Genomic DNA, 17,327 nt, shown 5'->3' on the forward strand with positions numbered 1-17,327 from the left:
CCTTGTTAAATAAAAGTAAAATAAATAAATAAAAAATTTAACATACTGTAAAAGTGTCACCATGATGTTACACAGATACAATTATCTTTAAAAAAATTGTGTTTCTTTTTAGACTTGGAAACAACAGAATTACCGGTGAGGGAGGGAGGTACTTGGCTAATGCGATTCAAAGGAGCAAAGCCATCTACTATGTGGGGTGAGATTTACTATTCCTATAAATACTGATTAGGGGGTGAGATGTACTATTCCTATAAATACTGATTTGGGGGTGAGATTTACTATTCCTATAAATACTGATTTGGGGGTGAGATTTATTATTCCTATAAATACTGATTTTGGGGGTGAGATTTACTATTCCTATAAATACTGATTTTGGGGTGAGATTTACTATTCCTATAAATTATGAATTGGGGATGAGATTTATTATTCCTATAAATTTTTTTTTAATTTTTTTTATTTCACCTTTATTTAACCAGGTAGGCAAGTTGAGAACAAGTTCTCATTTACAATTGCGACCTGGCCAAGATAAAGCAAAGCAGTTCGACAACATACAACAACACAGAGTTACACATGGAGTAAACAACATACAGTCAATAATACAGTAGAAAAAAAAATAAGACTATATACAATGTGAGCAAATGATGTGAGATAAGGGAGGTAAAAGCAAAAAAATGCCATGGTGGCAAAGTAAATAAAGTATAGCAAGAAAAACACTGGAATGGTAGATTTGTAGTTTGAAGAAAGTTCAAAGTTCAAATATAAATAATATGGTGCAAAGGAGCAAAATAAATAAAATAAATAAATACAGTAGGGGAAGAGGTAGTAGTTTGGGCTAAATTATAGATGGGCTATGTACAGGTGCAGTGATCTGTGAGCTGCTCTGACAGCTGGTGCTTAAAGCTAGTGAGGGAGATAAGTGTTTCCAATTTCAGAGATTTTTGTAGTTTGTTCCAGTCGTTGGCAGCAGAGAACTGGAAGGAGAGACGACCAAAGGAGGAGTTGGCTTTAGGGGTGACCAGAGAGATATACCTGCTGGAGCGCGTGCTACAGGTGGGTGCTGCTATGGTGACCAGTGAGCGGAGATAAGGGGGGACTTTACCTAGCAGGGTCTTGTAGATGACCTGGAGCCAATGTGTTTGGCGACGATTATGAAGTGAAGGCCAGCCAACGAGAGCATACAGATCGCAGTGGTGGGTTGTATATGGGGCTTTGGTGACAAAACGGATGGCACTGTGATAGACTGCATCCAGCTTGTTGAGTAGGGTATTGGAGGCTATTTTGTAAATGACATCGCCGAAGTCGAGGATTGGTTTACAGTCTAACCAGACACCTAGGTATTTGTAGTTGTCCACAAATTCTAAGTTAGAACCGTCCAGAGAAGTTATGCTGGATGGGCGGCCAGGTGCAGGCAGCGATCGGTTGAAGAGCATGCATTTAGTTTTACTTGTGTTTAGGAGCAGTTGGAGGCCACGGAAGGAGAGTTGAATGGCATTGAAGCTCGTCTGGAGGGTTGTTAACACAGTGTCCAAAGAAGGGCCAGAAGTATACAGAATGGTGTCGTCTGCGTAGAGGTGGATCAGAGATTCACCAGCAGCAAGAGCGACATCATTTATGTATACAGAGAAAAGAGTTGGCCCAAGAATTGAACCCTGTGGTACCCCCATGGAGACTGCCAGAGGTCCAGACAGTAGGCCCTCCGATTTGACACACTGAACTCTGTCAGAGAAGTAGTTGGTGAACCAGGCGACGCAATCGTTTGAGAAACCAAGGCTACTAAGTCTGCCGATGAGGATGTGGTGATTAACAGAGTCAAAAGCTTTGGCCAGGTCAATGAATACGGCAGCACAGTATTGTTTCTTATCGATGGCAGTTACGATGTCGTTTAGGACCTTGAGCGTGGCTGAGGTGCACCCATGACCAGCTCTGAAACCAGATTGCATAGCGGAGAGGGTGCGGTGGGATTCGAAATAGTCGGTAATCTGTTTGTTGACTTGGCTTTCGAAGACCTTAGAAAGGCAGGGTAGGATGGATATAGGTCTGTAGCAATTTGGGTCAAGAGTGTCACCTCCTTTGAAGAGGGGGATGACAGCAGCTGCTTTCCAATCTATGGGAATCTCAGACGACACGAAAGAGAGGTTGAACAGGCTAGTAGTAGGGGTTGCAATAATTTCGGCAGATAATTTTAGAAAGAAAGGGTCCAGATTGTCAAGCCCAGCTGATTTGTAGGGGTCCAGATTTTGCAGCTCTTTCAGAACATCAGCTGAATGGATTTGGGAGAAGGAGAAATGGGGGAGGTTTGGGCGAGTAGCTGTGGGGGGTGCAGTGCTGTTGAATGCAGTAGGGGTAGTTAGGTGGAAAGCATGGCCAGCCGTAGAAAAATGCTTATTGAAATTCTCAATTATAGTGGGCTTATCGGTGGTGACAGAGTTTCCTATCCTCAGTGCAGTGGGCAGTTGGGAGGAGGTGTTCTTATTCTCCATGGACTTTACAATGTCCCAGAACTTTTTAGAGTTGGAGTTGCACGAAGCAAATTTTTGTTTGAAAAAGCTAGCCTTGGCGTTTCTAACTGCCTGTGTGTATTGGTTTCTAACTTCCCTAAAAAGTTGCATATCACGGGGGCAGTTCGATGCTAATGCAGAACGCCACAGGATATTTTTGTGTTGGTTAAGGGCAGTCAGGTCTGGGGAGAACCAAGGGCTATATCTGTTCCTGGTTCTAAATTTCTTGAAAGGGGCATGCTTATTTAAGATGGAGAGGAAGGCATTTAAAAAAAATAACCAGGCATCCTCTACTGACGGGATGAGGTCAATATCCTTCCAGGATACCAGGGCCAGGTCGATTAGAAAGGCTTGCTCGTTGAAATGTTTCAGGGAGCGTTTGACAGTGATGAGTGGAGGTCGTTTGACCGCTGACCAAATACTGATTTGGGGATGAGATTTACTATTCCTATAAATACTGATTTGGGGATGAGATTTATTATTCCTATAAATACTGATTTGGGGATGAGATGTATTATTCCTATAAATACTGATTTGGGGATGAGATGTACTATTCCTATAAATACTGATTTGGGGGTGAGATTTACTATTCCTATAAATACTGATTTGGGGGTGAGATTTACTATTCCTATAAATACTGATTTGGGGGTGAGATTTACTATTCCTTTAAATACTGATTTGGGGGTGAGATTTATTATTCCTATAAATACTGATTTGGGGGTGAGATTTACTATTCCTATAAATACTGATTTGGGGGTGAGATTTACTATTCCTTTAAATACTGATTTGGGGGTGAGATTTATTATTCCTATAAATACTGATTTGGGGGTGAGATTTACTATTCCTATAAATACTGATTTGGGGGTGAGATTTACTATTCCTATAAATACTGATTTGGGGATGAGATTTACTATTCCTATAAATACTGATTTGGGGATGAGATTTACTATTCCTATAAATACTGATTTGGGGATGAGATTTATTTTGTATCAAAAAATTTGAAGTTCCTAAACATTCCTACTTATTGATTGTTGAAGAATATAACTTCCTCATGAGCTTAGTTCAACTGTCTTCCCCATCAGAACCCAAAATATAAGCTTGTTTGTCAACATAGGGTATTGTAAACAAATACTGCACAGCCTCATAACATGGTTATATCAATCATGTTGATATCATGGATGGTCAGTCCTGTATAGCCTCATAACATGGTTATAACTATCATGTTGATGTCATGGATGGTCAGTCCTGTATAGCCTCATAACATGGTTATAACTATAATGTTGATATCATGGATGGTCAGTCCTGTATAGCCTCATAACATGGTTATAACTATAATGTTGATATCATGGATGGTTAGACCTGTATAGCCTCATAACATGGTTATAACTATCATGTTGATATCATGGATGGTCAGTCCTGTATAGCCTCATAACATGGTTATAACTATCATGTTGATGTCATGGATGGTTAGTCCTGTATAGCCTCATAACATGGTTATAACTATCATGTTGATCTCATGGATGGTCAGTCCTGTATAGCCTCATAACATTTTTATAACTATCATGTTGATATCATGGATGGTCAGTCCTGTATAGCCTCATAACATGGTTATAACTATCATGTTGATATCATGGCTGGTCAGTCCTGTATAGCCTCATAACATGGTTAAAACTATAATGTTGATATCATGGATGGTTAGTCCTGTATAGCCTCATAACATGGTTATAACTATAATGTTGATATCATGGATGGTCAGTCCTGTATAGCCTCATAACATGGTTATAACTATAATGTTGATATCATGGATGGTCAGTCCTGTATAGTCTCATAACATGGTTATAACTATCATGTCGATGTCATGGATGGTTAGACCTTGCATTCATAGCTCTATGAACTTCAGAGTGGTTACATTTCTCCATGCCCATCCCTCAACTTTTTGCCAAAACAGGGGCGGGCTTTATTATTGTTTCAACTGCTGATTTGCAGCTCTAACAAGGTATTGTGAAAAAGCTCAATTCCATCGTTAAAGCTGGAATCCTCATAAGATGAAACAGTGCAGCGCCTTTGTTATTGTTTTTATTTTTGTAGTTGAAAGGGAGGAGAGGAGCGTCCGGCAGCGTGGCAAAACAATTTTTGCAGTACCTATTCTGGTATTCTATCACACGAGTAAGGATTTCAGAGAAGAAAAACCAGTGTTCGTTGTTTGACGTAACTCGTTGTCGTTGTTGTTGTTGTTGTTCTAATATCCCAAAGGACGTGGCGGTTTCACCAAGTACGGATTCCAGCTTAAATGCTAATACTCTATTGATAAGGGGCAAGCTCACCCCGTAGTTACAGTACCTTCGGAAAGAATTCAGACCCCTTGACTTTTTACACATTTTATTACATTACAGACTTATTCTACAATGAATTCAGTTGTTTTTTTCCCCTCCTCAATCTACACATAATACCCCATAATAACAAAGCAAAAACTGTTTTTTTTTAGAAATTGTTGCAAAATGTATATAAATTTTTTTTTTTTTTAAGAATAATGAAATACTACATTTCCCCCCCCAAAAGTCTGAATACTTTCCGAATGCACTGTATGGGATTTTAAAAGAGTTGATGCATATTCCTGTTTCTTTTTTTGCCTTTATTCTCGTCTACAGCATGTGGGGTAACAAAATTGGAGATGAAGGAGCTAAACACTTTGCAGAGGCCATAAGAAACCATCCCAATTTGTCAGCTGTGAGGTTAGATTAACATTTTTACTTGGATCCCATCCTGTTTGTAAATGAATGAATGAAAAGTCTAATAGATTGCATTTTACATTTTCAGCTAATCAACATCATGTACTGAATATTATGTGTCCGTATGGCTTTCAGACAAACCTTCAAATTGTCCTTTTTTTGGGGGGAATAATTCTCATCACCAAGAAGATCAATAAATATAAGCCCTGATGTGACATTTTTAGACATACAGTCAGGTCCAAAATGATGCACCGTTGACGAAGATGAGCAAAAAACACTGTATAAAATAAATCATACAAATACTATATATATACTATATATTCTAAATACTATATTGTATGCTATTTTGGCGGAGGGAAATTATATTATTTTATAATAATCATCTCAGGGAAAGAGATTTTGTTTAATATTTTAAAAAGATAGTGGTAAAAATGATTGACAGCCATGTTTTCAATACCTTTCAATACCTCACCTTATGAGGGTAATGGTGCTGAGCCTTTTTCTAAAATGTTTTATTACATTGGAAGGGATCTTGGACCATTCCTCCATACAGAATCTTTCCAGATCTTTCATATTCTTTGTCTGTGCTTTTGGACTGCCGTCTTCAATTCAAACCACAGGTTTTCAATGGGGTTCAAGTACGAAGACTGAGATGGCCACAAAAATAAATAGGCTTTAACGAAACACGGCTTGTAACAAAAATAAATAGGCTTTAACGAAGCACGGCTTGTAACAAAAATAAATAGGCTTTAACGAAACACGGCTTGTAACAAAAAATACAAAATTAGCAGTAAACAGTAGCCTACCAAGAAAGTAATTGGTCACTATGTTCCTCCTCCTGTGCACTGAAACCACTGATGTCATCTCCTTCGGTGTCGGAGTTGAATAGCCTCAGAATTGCTTCATCCAATATTGGATCGTTTTCATTGTCGCTCTCGTCACTTTCATCCGGAGGCAAATCCCCCGCTGAGCCCTCTTCAACACGCAGCAGTCCAGCCTTTCGAAACTCGTTGATGATAGTGGATTTTTTGACAATGCTCCACGCTGTCAGGACCCACTGGCAGACTTGACCATAAGTTGCTCTTCGCATGCGGCCCGTTTTAGTGAAGGATTTCTCCCCACTTGTCATCCAAACCTCCCACTGAACACGGAGCGCCACCTTAAATGCACGATTTACACTGATGTCGAGTGGCTGCAAATACTTTGTTGTACCCCCAGGAATCAGGGTGACAAAATGACTACCGTAATCAGAATGATGGGAAGTTTGAGAGCGCTCGATTTAATCTAAACAGTAAACCAAAAAGTTGTTTGACCTTAACCCGTTCGGCAATTTCATTGGTCTAATGAAAGCTTCATGCCGCCAAAAAACTGAGCACGTCACAGAATGTGTGAAAGTGGGAAAAATCCATATATTAGCCGCGTCATTGTTTAAGCCGTGAGGTTCAAAGCCTGGGAAAAAAGTAGCGGCTTATAGTCCGGAAATTACGGTAATAATTTCTTGGTGGATTTTGACTAGTGACTGGGGTTATTGTCTTGCTGTGATCAAGTTTAAGCCTCTTGGCAGAGGAAACTTTTCTCTGGGTAAAGTTAATGATGCCGTTGACTTTAACAAAGGCCCCAGGACCAGCGGAAGCAAAATAGCCCCATAACATTAAAGAACCACCACCATATTTTACAGTAGGTATGGGGTTATTTTCTGCTTATGCGTTCTTATTTCAATGCCAAATCCACCATTAGTATGCATGGCCAAAGAGCTCTTCTTTGCTCAACTTTATCAAGGGTGCCAATCATTTTGGACCTCACTGTAGCTATGAGTATTTGACATGGTAAGTGTATAGTAATAGCAAAGATAGACATCTATCTGAATAATTCATGGTACTCTACTAGTAGTCTGGCCAAAGGTAATTGGATTGAGTAATAATAATACAAATATGAACATTAATTGATTTCTCATTCTCGTAAAGCCTTGCCGCCAATGGAATAACATTCAGTGGAGGGAGAAGTCTGGCTGCTGCACTCAAAGAGAACACAGTTCTCAAGAGTCTCTGGTAAGAAAATACACATTTCCTTTTCTATACGAACAAATAAAGTACTAAAATCCTCCAAAAGTGGAGTAGAGAAAAGACGATCTGAGAGAATTCTTGAAAAGGATTTATGTGAAATTGTCTTCGCATTGAATCCCTGATTCATTAGGTTGCATGACAATGAGTTGACAGACGATAATGCAGCAGATTTTGCTGAAGTAATAAGGTCCAGTACAACAATACATCAACTCTGGTAAGAAGAAACCTACACACATTCAACTCATTTCAAACTGTCAATCATATCCTAGAATGTATCAACAGTTAAATCGACCATGCGCGTAAACCAAGCTGTCAAATGTGAAAAAACAATAGTTTCAGAAGATGGACAAAACAAAAGTTATATAAGTTTGAGGAACAAATTTAAATACACACTTGAACTTAGATATTAGGTACTGGAACATAAATATTCTAAATTGTCCCCATGTGCTTTCATTGGTTGCCTCCAGTCCTATGGAGATATGGGAATGAAACCCTTTATTTATGTTTCCTCAGGTTCATAAACAACAAGATGACGGTGAATGGAGTCAGGCTACTGGCCAGTTCCCTTCAATACAACCCATCAATTACAATGTTGTGGTGAGACTTCCTTTACATTTGTTAGGCATACATGACATTGTTCTGAATACAAAAAACATAAATAAATATAGCTGCAAGCAGCAATGCCAGGGTTCAAGGTGTGAGCCCACTTTGCACCATCAGGACACATCACCCTAGAATGAGCTACTTCTGTACTCCTTGCCACGCTTGCCAAATATCAGAACTGAACATAAAACAGATCATGAAATACACTTTTGACATATTTTGGATTATTTTGTTAATGATGTTAACTACTTTAAAATGTATTCTTCTACAGAACAAGGGACCGACCGGCACTAAATTTGGTATATAGCATCTATAGATGCACATCTTCAAACACAATATTTTCCAGGATTCTTAATCAAAGAAAATGGCCGCTATGAGCCAATGGGCTTGCATGGATGACTTTTCCTGTCCAACAGCGTAGCCATGTTGCCAAACTTAACCATACTTTACGGGTTATCTAGACTCGTATCCCTGAGCATGTGCGCCAAATTTCATCACTCTTAGTCAAACGGACCAAGAATTCTAAACGTGTCTGTTATGGTGCCACCTGTGGTCGATCTGAATGTAGATAGAGTCTTGACAGTGACTGGAACATATGTACCAATTATTGTTACGAATATCTGTGTCGGAGTTATACATGCATTTATGTGCCAGACCACGCCCGCGTAAATGTTTATTGGTCAGTAAGCGTCCATTTTGTTTTAGATGCTATCCTGGAAAAACTTTACTTGTAAGAGTTTGGTCCATAGATACCATGTATCAAGTTTTGTGCAGATCAGTCATTCGGCACCAGAGGAGAAATGTTTTAAGAGATTTTCACAAAATTCTAAATGGTAGAAAATCCTTCATGGTGTTCCTTAAAGTGGAACTGGCAGCATTTTAGCAAAATAAAATCTTATTCAAATCTGTTCATATACACCCCCAGGATGAATAGGACAACTTTGATTTAATTTTTTATCTTTTCTGACAAGCGAACACTTAAAAATTGTAATTTTCACATTTTCATACATTCTTAGAATGTTTGGGAATGACGTATAGTAAGGCATTTGTGAAAATTCTATAGCGATATATTATGGGATAGCGGCCATCTGTTTGGACAATTAACAGACACTGCAGTCAATAAAACCAAGTAAAAACATCTGTCTCGTCTAGGACCGAGTCTATGCAGACCAGTGAGCCACAGCCAATCAGAGCTACAGTAGGCTTATATGCAAATAAGTCATTTGCCACATGGGCCTGCTAACATTGACTTTGAACTGGACTGTGTTTACAGGCAGTTGGACGTGCCAACTTTCACTTTGAACTGGACTGCGTTTACAGGCTGTTGGGCCTGCCAACTTTCACTTTGAACTGGACTGCGTTTACAGGCAGTTGGGCCTGCCAACTTTCACTTTGAACTGGACTGTGTTTACAGGCAGTTGGGCCTGCCAACTTTCACTTTGAACTGGACTGTGTTTACAGGCAGTTGGGCCTGCTAACTTTCACTTTGAACTGGACTGTGTGTTTACAGGCAGTAGCAACAATGCAACTTTAGATCATTAGAAAGCATTTGCCAAAAGCCAAAAAAATACACTTGAATGTATTCCTACAAATATGTAAACACCACGGAAGTCCTCCTACACATAGCCTCGGGGAGTAGGGGTGCTGAGGGTGCTGCAGCACCCCCTCAAAAAAAGTAATTTAAAAAATCTGAAGAAAAATACTAATATTTTGGGGATATTTTTTTTTTTACGCAAAAGTAGTGCACTGGGCCTTTACCAGTCCTGTACTAGCGGAACTAAACTCAGCAAAAAAAGAAACGTCCTCTCACTGTCAACAACTGAGGTCAGTTGTTGTTGCCATCCTGTACCTATCCCGCAGGTGTGATGTTCGGATGTAACGATCCTGTGCAGGTGTTACACGTGGTCTGCCACTGCGAGGACAGACAGCTGATCATCCTGTCTCCCTATAGCGCTGTCTTAGGCGTCTCACAGTACGGACATTGCAATTTATTGACCTGGCCACATCTGCAGTCCTCATGTCTCCTTGCAGCATGCCTAAGGCACATTCACGCAGATGAGCAGGGACCCTGGGCATCTTTCTTTTGGTGTTTTTCAGAGTCAGTAGAAAGGCCTCTTTAGTGTCCTAAGTCTTCATAACTGTGACCTTAATTGCCTACCGTCTGTAAGCTGTTTGTGTCTTAACGACCGTTCCACAGGTGCATGTTCATTAATTGTTTGGGAAACAGTGTTTAAACCCTTTACAATGAAGATATGTGAAGTTATTTGGATTTTTACGAATTATCTTTGAAAGACAGGGTACTGAAAAAGTGACGTTTCTTTTTTTGCTGAGTTTATATACCCTTCTGTAGCACACATACATTTGCATTCTCATTTTGTTGATACAAAATGTTTCAATATTCTCACAGCCACCTTGTTGGCATAATGCTTCAATATTCGCAGAATGTTTCCCTTCCCTGGAGAATAATGCAAATAGACAGGCAAATATAAAACTATGCTGGGTGCACACCTTATAAGGAACATCTCTGAATGCAGAGCAACAACTTTGGTAGGAAGAGTACGAGACAATGACACTGTCGTAGTGGACTGTATGTGCTGTTCCACAAGGGTGACTTCATATAGACTATATCACGGGGTCTGCAACCTTTTTCATTTGAGTGACAATTTACAATTGTTCCCACAATTTCTAAAGATCTGCGTGCCAGTTATGATTTTATATAAGCATTGTAGGCTACTCAACTGTGCCCCCCAAAAAAACCTGTATCAAGGCTCTGTCCATTCAGCCCACAGAGCTCCACTATGTTTACCTGTACCGAGGCTCTGTCCATTCAGCCCACAGAGCTCCACTATGTCTACCTGTACCAAGGCTCTGTCCATTCAGCCCACAGAGCTCCACTATGTCTACCTGTACCAAGGCTCTGTCCATTCAGCCCACAGAGCTCCACTATGTTTACCTGTACCGAGGCTCTGTCCATTCAGCCCACAGAGCTCCACTATGTCTACCTGTACCAAGGCTCTGTCCATTCAGCCCACAGAGCTCCACTATGTCTACCTGTACCAAGGCTCTGTCCATTCAGCCCACAGAGCTCCACTATGTTTACCTGTACCGAGGCTCAGTCCATTCAGCCCACAGAGCTCCACCATGTCTACCTGTACCAAGGCTCTGTCCATTCAGCCCACAGAGCTCCACCATGTTTACCTGTACCAAGGCTCTGTCCATTCAGCCCACAGAGCTCCACTATGTTTACCTGTACCGAGGCTCTGTCCATTCAGCCCACAGAGCTCCACTATGTTTACCTGTACCGAGGCTCAGTCCATTCAGCTCACAGAGCTCCACCATGTCTACCTGTACCGAGGCTCTGTCCATTCAGCCCACAGAGCTCCACTATGTTTACCTGTACCAAGGCTCTGTCCATTCAGCCCACAGAGCTCCACTATGTCTACCTGTACCAAGGCTCTGTCCATTCAGCTCACAGAGCTCCACCATGTCTACCTGTACCGAGGCTCAGTCCATTCAGCCCACAGAGCTCCACCATGTCTACCTGTACCGAGGCTCTGTCCATTCAGCCCACAGAGCTCCACTATGTTTACCTGTACCAAGGCTCTGTCCATTCAGCTCACAGAGCTCCACTATGTTTACCTGTACCGAGGCTCTGTCCATTCAGCCCACAGAGCTCCACTATGTCTACCTGTACCGAGGCTCTGTCCATTCAGCCCACAGAGCTCCACTATGTCAACCTGTATCAAGGCTCTGTCCATTCAGCCCACAGAGCTCCACTATGTCTACCTGTACCAAGGCTCTGTCCATTCAGCCCACAGAGCTCCACTATGTCTACCTGTACCAAGGCTCTGTCCATTCAGCCCACAGAGCTCCACTATGTCTACCTGTACCAAGGCTCTGTCCATTCAGCCCACAGAGCTCCACTATGTCTACCTGTACCAAGGCTCTGTCCATTCAGCCCACAGAGCTCCACTATGTCTACCTGTACCAAGGCTCTGTCCATTCAGCCCACAGAGCTCCACTATGTCTACCTGTACCGAGGCTCTGTCCATTCAGCTCACAGAGCTCCACTATGTCTACCTGTACCAAGGCTCTGTCCATTCAGCCCACAGAGCTCCACTATGTCTACCTGTACCGAGGCTCTGTCCATTCAGCTCACAGAGCTCCACCATGTCTACCTGTACCAAGGCTCTGTCCATTCAGCCCACAGAGCTCCACTATGTCAACCTGTATCAAGGCTCTGTCCATTCAGCCCACAGAGCTCCACTATGTCTACCTGTACCGAGGCTCTGTCCATTCAGCCCACAGAGCTCCACTATGTCTACCTGTACCAAGGCTCTGTCCATTCAGCCCACAGAGCTCCACTATGTCTACCTGTACCGAGGCTCAGTCCATTCAGCCCACAGAGCTCCACTATGTCTACCTGTACCAAGGCTCTGTCCATTCAGCCACACGCCACAGAGCTCCACTATGTTTACCTGTACCAAGGCTCTGTCCATTCAGCTCACAGAGCTCCACTATGTCTACCTGTACCGAGGCTCAGTCCATTCAGCCCACAGAGCTCCACTATGTCTACCTGTACCGAGGCTCAGTCCATTCAGCCCACAGAGCTCCACTATGTCTACCGGTACCAAGGCTCTGTCCATTCAGCCCACAGAGCTCCACTATGTCTACCTGTACCAAGGCTCTGTCCATTCAGCCACACGCCACAGAGCTCCACTATGTTTACCTGTACCAAGGCTCTGTCCATTCAGCTCACAGAGCTCCACCATGGCTACCTGTACCAAGGCTCTGTCCATTCAGCCCACAGAGCTCCACTATGTTTACCTGTACCGAGGCTCAGTCCATTCAGCTCACAGAGCTCCACCATGTCTACCTGTACCAAGGCTCTGTCCATTCAGCTCACAGAGCTCCACCATGTCTACCTGTACCAAGGCTCTGTCCATTCAGCTCACAGAGCTCCACTATGTCTACCTGTACCGAGGCTCTGTCCATTCAGCCCACAGAGCTCCACTATGTCTACCTGTACCAAGGCTCTGTCCATTCAGCCCACAGAGCTCCACTATGTCTACCTGTACCGAGGCTCAGTCCATTCAGCCCACAGAGCTCCACTATGTCTACCTGTACCAAGGCTCTGTCCATTCAGCCACACGCCACAGAGCTCCACTATGTTTACCTGTACCAAGGCTCTGTCCATTCAGCTCACAGAGCTCCACTATGTCTACCTGTACCGAGGCTCAGTCCATTCAGCCCACAGAGCTCCACTATGTCTACCTGTACCGAGGCTCAGTCATTTCAGCCCACAGAGCTCCACTATGTCTACCGGTACCAAGGCTCTGTCCATTCAGCCCACAGAGCTCCACTATGTCTACCTGTACCAAGGCTCTGTCCATTCAGCCACACGCCACAGAGCTCCACTATGTTTACCTGTACCAAGGCTCTGTCCATTCAGCTCACAGAGCTCCACCATGGCTACCTGTACCAAGGCTCTGTCCATTCAGCCCACAGAGCTCCACTATGTTTACCTGTACCGAGGCTCAGTCCATTCAGCTCACAGAGCTCCACCATGTCTACCTGTACCAAGGCTCTGTCCATTCAGCTCACAGAGCTCCACCATGTCTACCTGTACCAAGGCTCTGTCCATTCAGCTCACAGAGCTCCACTATGTCTACCTGTACCGAGGCTCTGTCCATTCAGCTCACAGAGCTCCACCATGTCTACCTGTACCAAGGCTCTGTCCATTCAGCTCACAGAGCTCCACTATGTCTACCTGTACCAAGGCTCTGTCCATTCAGCTCACAGAGCTCCACCATGTCTACCTGTACCAAGGCTCTGTCCATTCAGCTCACAGAGCTCCACCATGTCTACCTGTACCAAGGCTCTGTCCATTCAGCTCACAGAGCTCCACTATGTCTACCTGTACCGAGGCTCTGTCCATTCAGCTCACAGAGCTCCACCATGTTTACCTGTACCAAGGCTCTGTCCATTCAGCTCACAGAGCTCCACCATGTCTACCTGTACCAAGGCTCTGTCCATTCAGCTCACAGAGCTCCACTATGTCTACCTGTACCGAGGCTCAGTCCATTCAGCCCACAGACCTCCACTATGTCTACCTGTACCAAGGCTCTGTCCATTCAGCTCACAGAGCTCCACTATGTCTACCTGTACCAAGGCTCTGTCCATTCAGCGCTGCTGAATCATGGGCTTAATGTGTACATTTTCCTTTTGTATTCTTAATTGCTTAGTCGAGTTTGTTTTTGCTTCATGCGTTCTTGTCGATTGTAAGTCTTTTGTAAGTTTGTAAGATTGCCTCAGTAAGTCCTTTTGATGTAAGGCTTTTTTATTTCAATGTGTAGGATTTCTCTGGCATGGTTTGCATTTACAGTCAGCTGTTTGACGCTCCGGTTACTTTCACATTGATGTCGGTATTTGAAGTGGGCCTTGATACCGTGTGTTATACATCTATTTCATGTTTTACCACGTGCACTTTTTTCACAAGTAGGCTAAATGAGTCAATGTATGACGATGGTTGAGTAGTACATTGTAGACGTCATTCGACATCGTACACGCCAAACCTAATATAAACCCAATATTGAGGTGATAATGTCTGAGGGACATTTTGTTTTGTTTTTGTTGTTCTCCAAATAGCATTTTTTTGAGTTTTTAAAATGGTGTAGAATTACAGTAAATGAGCTTCAACTGTTGGGAGTATTTCTACACAACCCACTTTGCCGTACCCCAGGTTTAGCTGAACTGACGCCCCTGTGTGATCCGAGCATTCCTCACAACGCCAGTCAAGCTTCCAAGCTAACTGGCTAACGTCGGCTAGCTTGCTAGCTACTTGTAGACACATAATGAGAGAACATCTCATTCAGATCATATTACTCGCCCTAGCAGAGCTGGTTAGACTGTTTACAGTTTATCTAGAGCGTTTGTGACCGGTAATATTTAAAAAAATATATAATAATTACCTACATTTACTGACAACCAAGGTATATCAGACATTCAACAGATATTCGCCGTTAGCCTATTTAAACGTTGACGACAATTTTCATTCCTCTCTGATTACTATGAATGATCTTTCAAGAGTGAATGTTTTTGTTTTTGGACCCGGATAGATAAAGTCAAGTATTGATTTGATAGAAGTAAACAAATCATATAAAATTGCATTTTAATCTTTTTATTTTTTTTAAATTCGTAATCAAGAGATTTAAATGCATTATTTAGATCAAATCATATACAAATGCATTTAAATATCTTGTTTGCAACTAACTTTGTCATTGATTGTCATAGAAACATGCTAATTATTTACAACCTTTGATTTGCATAAAACGTCAAGTGTTGATAGAAATAATCATAACAAATATAAAATTGCATTTAAATCTATTATCCTCAATATATTTTCCATGGATTGTAATAGAAACATCAAACGTAACATCATCCAAATGATTAAAACCAGACCTTTATTTTATAGATAAAAGGATAGGAGTTTTTTTTAAATAATTTTTAGGTGTGTGGACGATGACAATGCAACAGCTGATTCAAAGAGGGTCTGGCAGATTTCAAAACTCTTCTGTGAAGGAGTCAGTTAGGATACACTTGTGCTTCCTCGCCAAAAAGAGGCTATCGAGGAGGGGAAGACCGTTTTCCGTTTGCCTACTAACGAATTGACACACTCCTCGACCACTCATCATTTTCCGGTTCACTGAGAGAAAGAGAGAGAGAGAGAGGAGAGAGAGAGAGAGAGAGAGAGGAGAGAGAGAGAGAGAGGAGAGAGAGAGAGAGAGAGAGAGAGAGAGAGAGAGAGAGAGAGAGAGAGAGAGAGAGAGAGAGAGAGAGAGAGAGAGAGAGAGAGAGAGAGGAGAGAGAGAGAACCTTTCAAGTTTTCATTTTCAATCGCTTGTTATAGTGCCACCATGTGGCCAGATGGCATGGCATCAGAGGGTGTGGCCCTTGTTATAGTGCCACCATGTGGCCAGATGGCATGGCATCAGAGGGTGTGGCCCTTGTTATAGTGCCACCATGTGGCCAGGCGGCATGGCATCAGAGGGTGTGGCCCTTGTTATAGTGCCACCATGTGGCCAGATGGCATGGCATCAGAGGGTGTGGCCCTTGTTATAGTGCCACCATGTGGCCAGATGGCATGGCATCAGAGGGTGTGGCCCTTGTTATAGTGCCACCATGTGGCCAGGCGGCATGGCATCAGAGGGTGTGGCCCTTGTTATAGTGCCACCATGTGGCCAGATGGCATGGCATCAGAGGGTGTGGCCCTTGTTATAGTGCCACCATGTGGCCAGATGGCATGGCATCAGAGGGTGTGGCCCTTGTTATAGTGCCACCATGTGGCCAGATGGCATGGCATCAGAGGGTGTGGCCCTTGTTATAGTGCCACCATGTGGCCAGATGGCATGGCATCAGAGGGTGTGGCCCTTGTTATAGTGCCACCATGTGGCCAGATGGCATGGCATCAGAGGGTGTGGCCCTTGTTATAGTGCCACCATGTGGCCAGATGGCATGGCATCAGAGGGTGTGGCCCTTGTTATAGTGCCACCATGTGGCCAGGCGGAATGGCATCAGAGGGTGTGGCCCTTGTTGTAGTGCCACCATGTGGCCAGGCGGCATGGCATCAGAGGGTGTGGCCCTTGTTATAGTGCCACCATGTGGCCAGGTGGCATCAGAGGGTGTGGCCCTTGTTCCTTTACCGTCATGCGAAATCACAAACCTCCTGGGCCTTACCGTCTCATGGGAATTTGCCATTTTTTTTCCTAACTAAATTGACAGAAGAACCCTAATAATAACTAATAATTATTATAATAATAATGACAAATACAGTAGGGTTCCACTCAGCTTTGCTGGTTTTAACCCCTAATTACACGGTAACAGTCTCAGTACTATTTGATGTTGTTGCTCTACCCCACAGCATGAAGGATAACCTGCTTTCTGCCGAGGAAGTGAAGGAGTTTGAGAACGAGACCAGAATGGTCTTCTGATCAACAGCTGTAGGTGGAGCAGTGGCTGATGCAGGACATGCATACAGTAGAACTATATACATAGACATAAAAAAAATATCTATTTTTTTTATTTCTATTTCTACTTTGCACTTTCTTCTACTACAAATCTACCATTCCAGTGTTTTACTTGCTATATTGTGTTTACTTTGCCACCATGGCCTATTTTGCCTTTACCTCCCTTATCTCACCTCATTTGCTCACATTGTATGTAGACTTATTTTTCTACTGTATTATTGACTGTATGTTGTTTACTCCATGTGTAACTCTGTGTTGTTGTATGTTGTCGAACTGCTTTGCTTTATCTTGGCCAGGTCGCAATTGTAAATGAGAACTTGTTCTCAACTTGCCTACCTGGTTAAATAAAGGTAAAATAAAATAAAATAAATAAATTATTGATCACTCAGATGTACTGGATATATCGTG

The 17,327-nt window shown here is 42.7% G+C and overlaps 1 protein-coding gene across 9 annotated transcripts in view; it reads left to right on the plus strand.

Annotated features, from left to right (window-relative positions):
- The window catches only part of LOC115165038 (nucleotide-binding oligomerization domain-containing protein 1), a 28,123-nt gene extending 11,117 nt beyond the window's left edge, over nt 1–17,006 (plus strand). For 7 of the 9 annotated variants that reach the window (XM_029718059.1, XM_029718062.1, XM_029718063.1 and 4 more), the window contains 6 exons: nt 113–196; nt 5,147–5,230; nt 7,192–7,275; nt 7,421–7,504; nt 7,804–7,887; nt 16,814–17,006. In XM_029718059.1, coding sequence (XP_029573919.1) covers nt 113–196; nt 5,147–5,230; nt 7,192–7,275; nt 7,421–7,504; nt 7,804–7,887; nt 16,814–16,883 — 490 coding nt within the window. In that variant the 3' untranslated portion in view covers nt 16,884–17,006. The remainder of the gene's footprint in view (nt 1–112; nt 197–5,146; nt 5,231–7,191; nt 7,276–7,420; nt 7,505–7,803; nt 7,888–16,813) is intronic. The other 2 variants (XM_029718060.1, XM_029718064.1) reach the window with 2 other exon arrangements.
- Nucleotides 17,007–17,327: the final 321 nt, after the last annotated feature.

This window comes from Salmo trutta, chromosome 27 (genome assembly GCF_901001165.1).
Source record: "Salmo trutta chromosome 27, fSalTru1.1, whole genome shotgun sequence".
NCBI lineage: Eukaryota > Metazoa > Chordata > Actinopteri > Salmoniformes > Salmonidae > Salmo > Salmo trutta.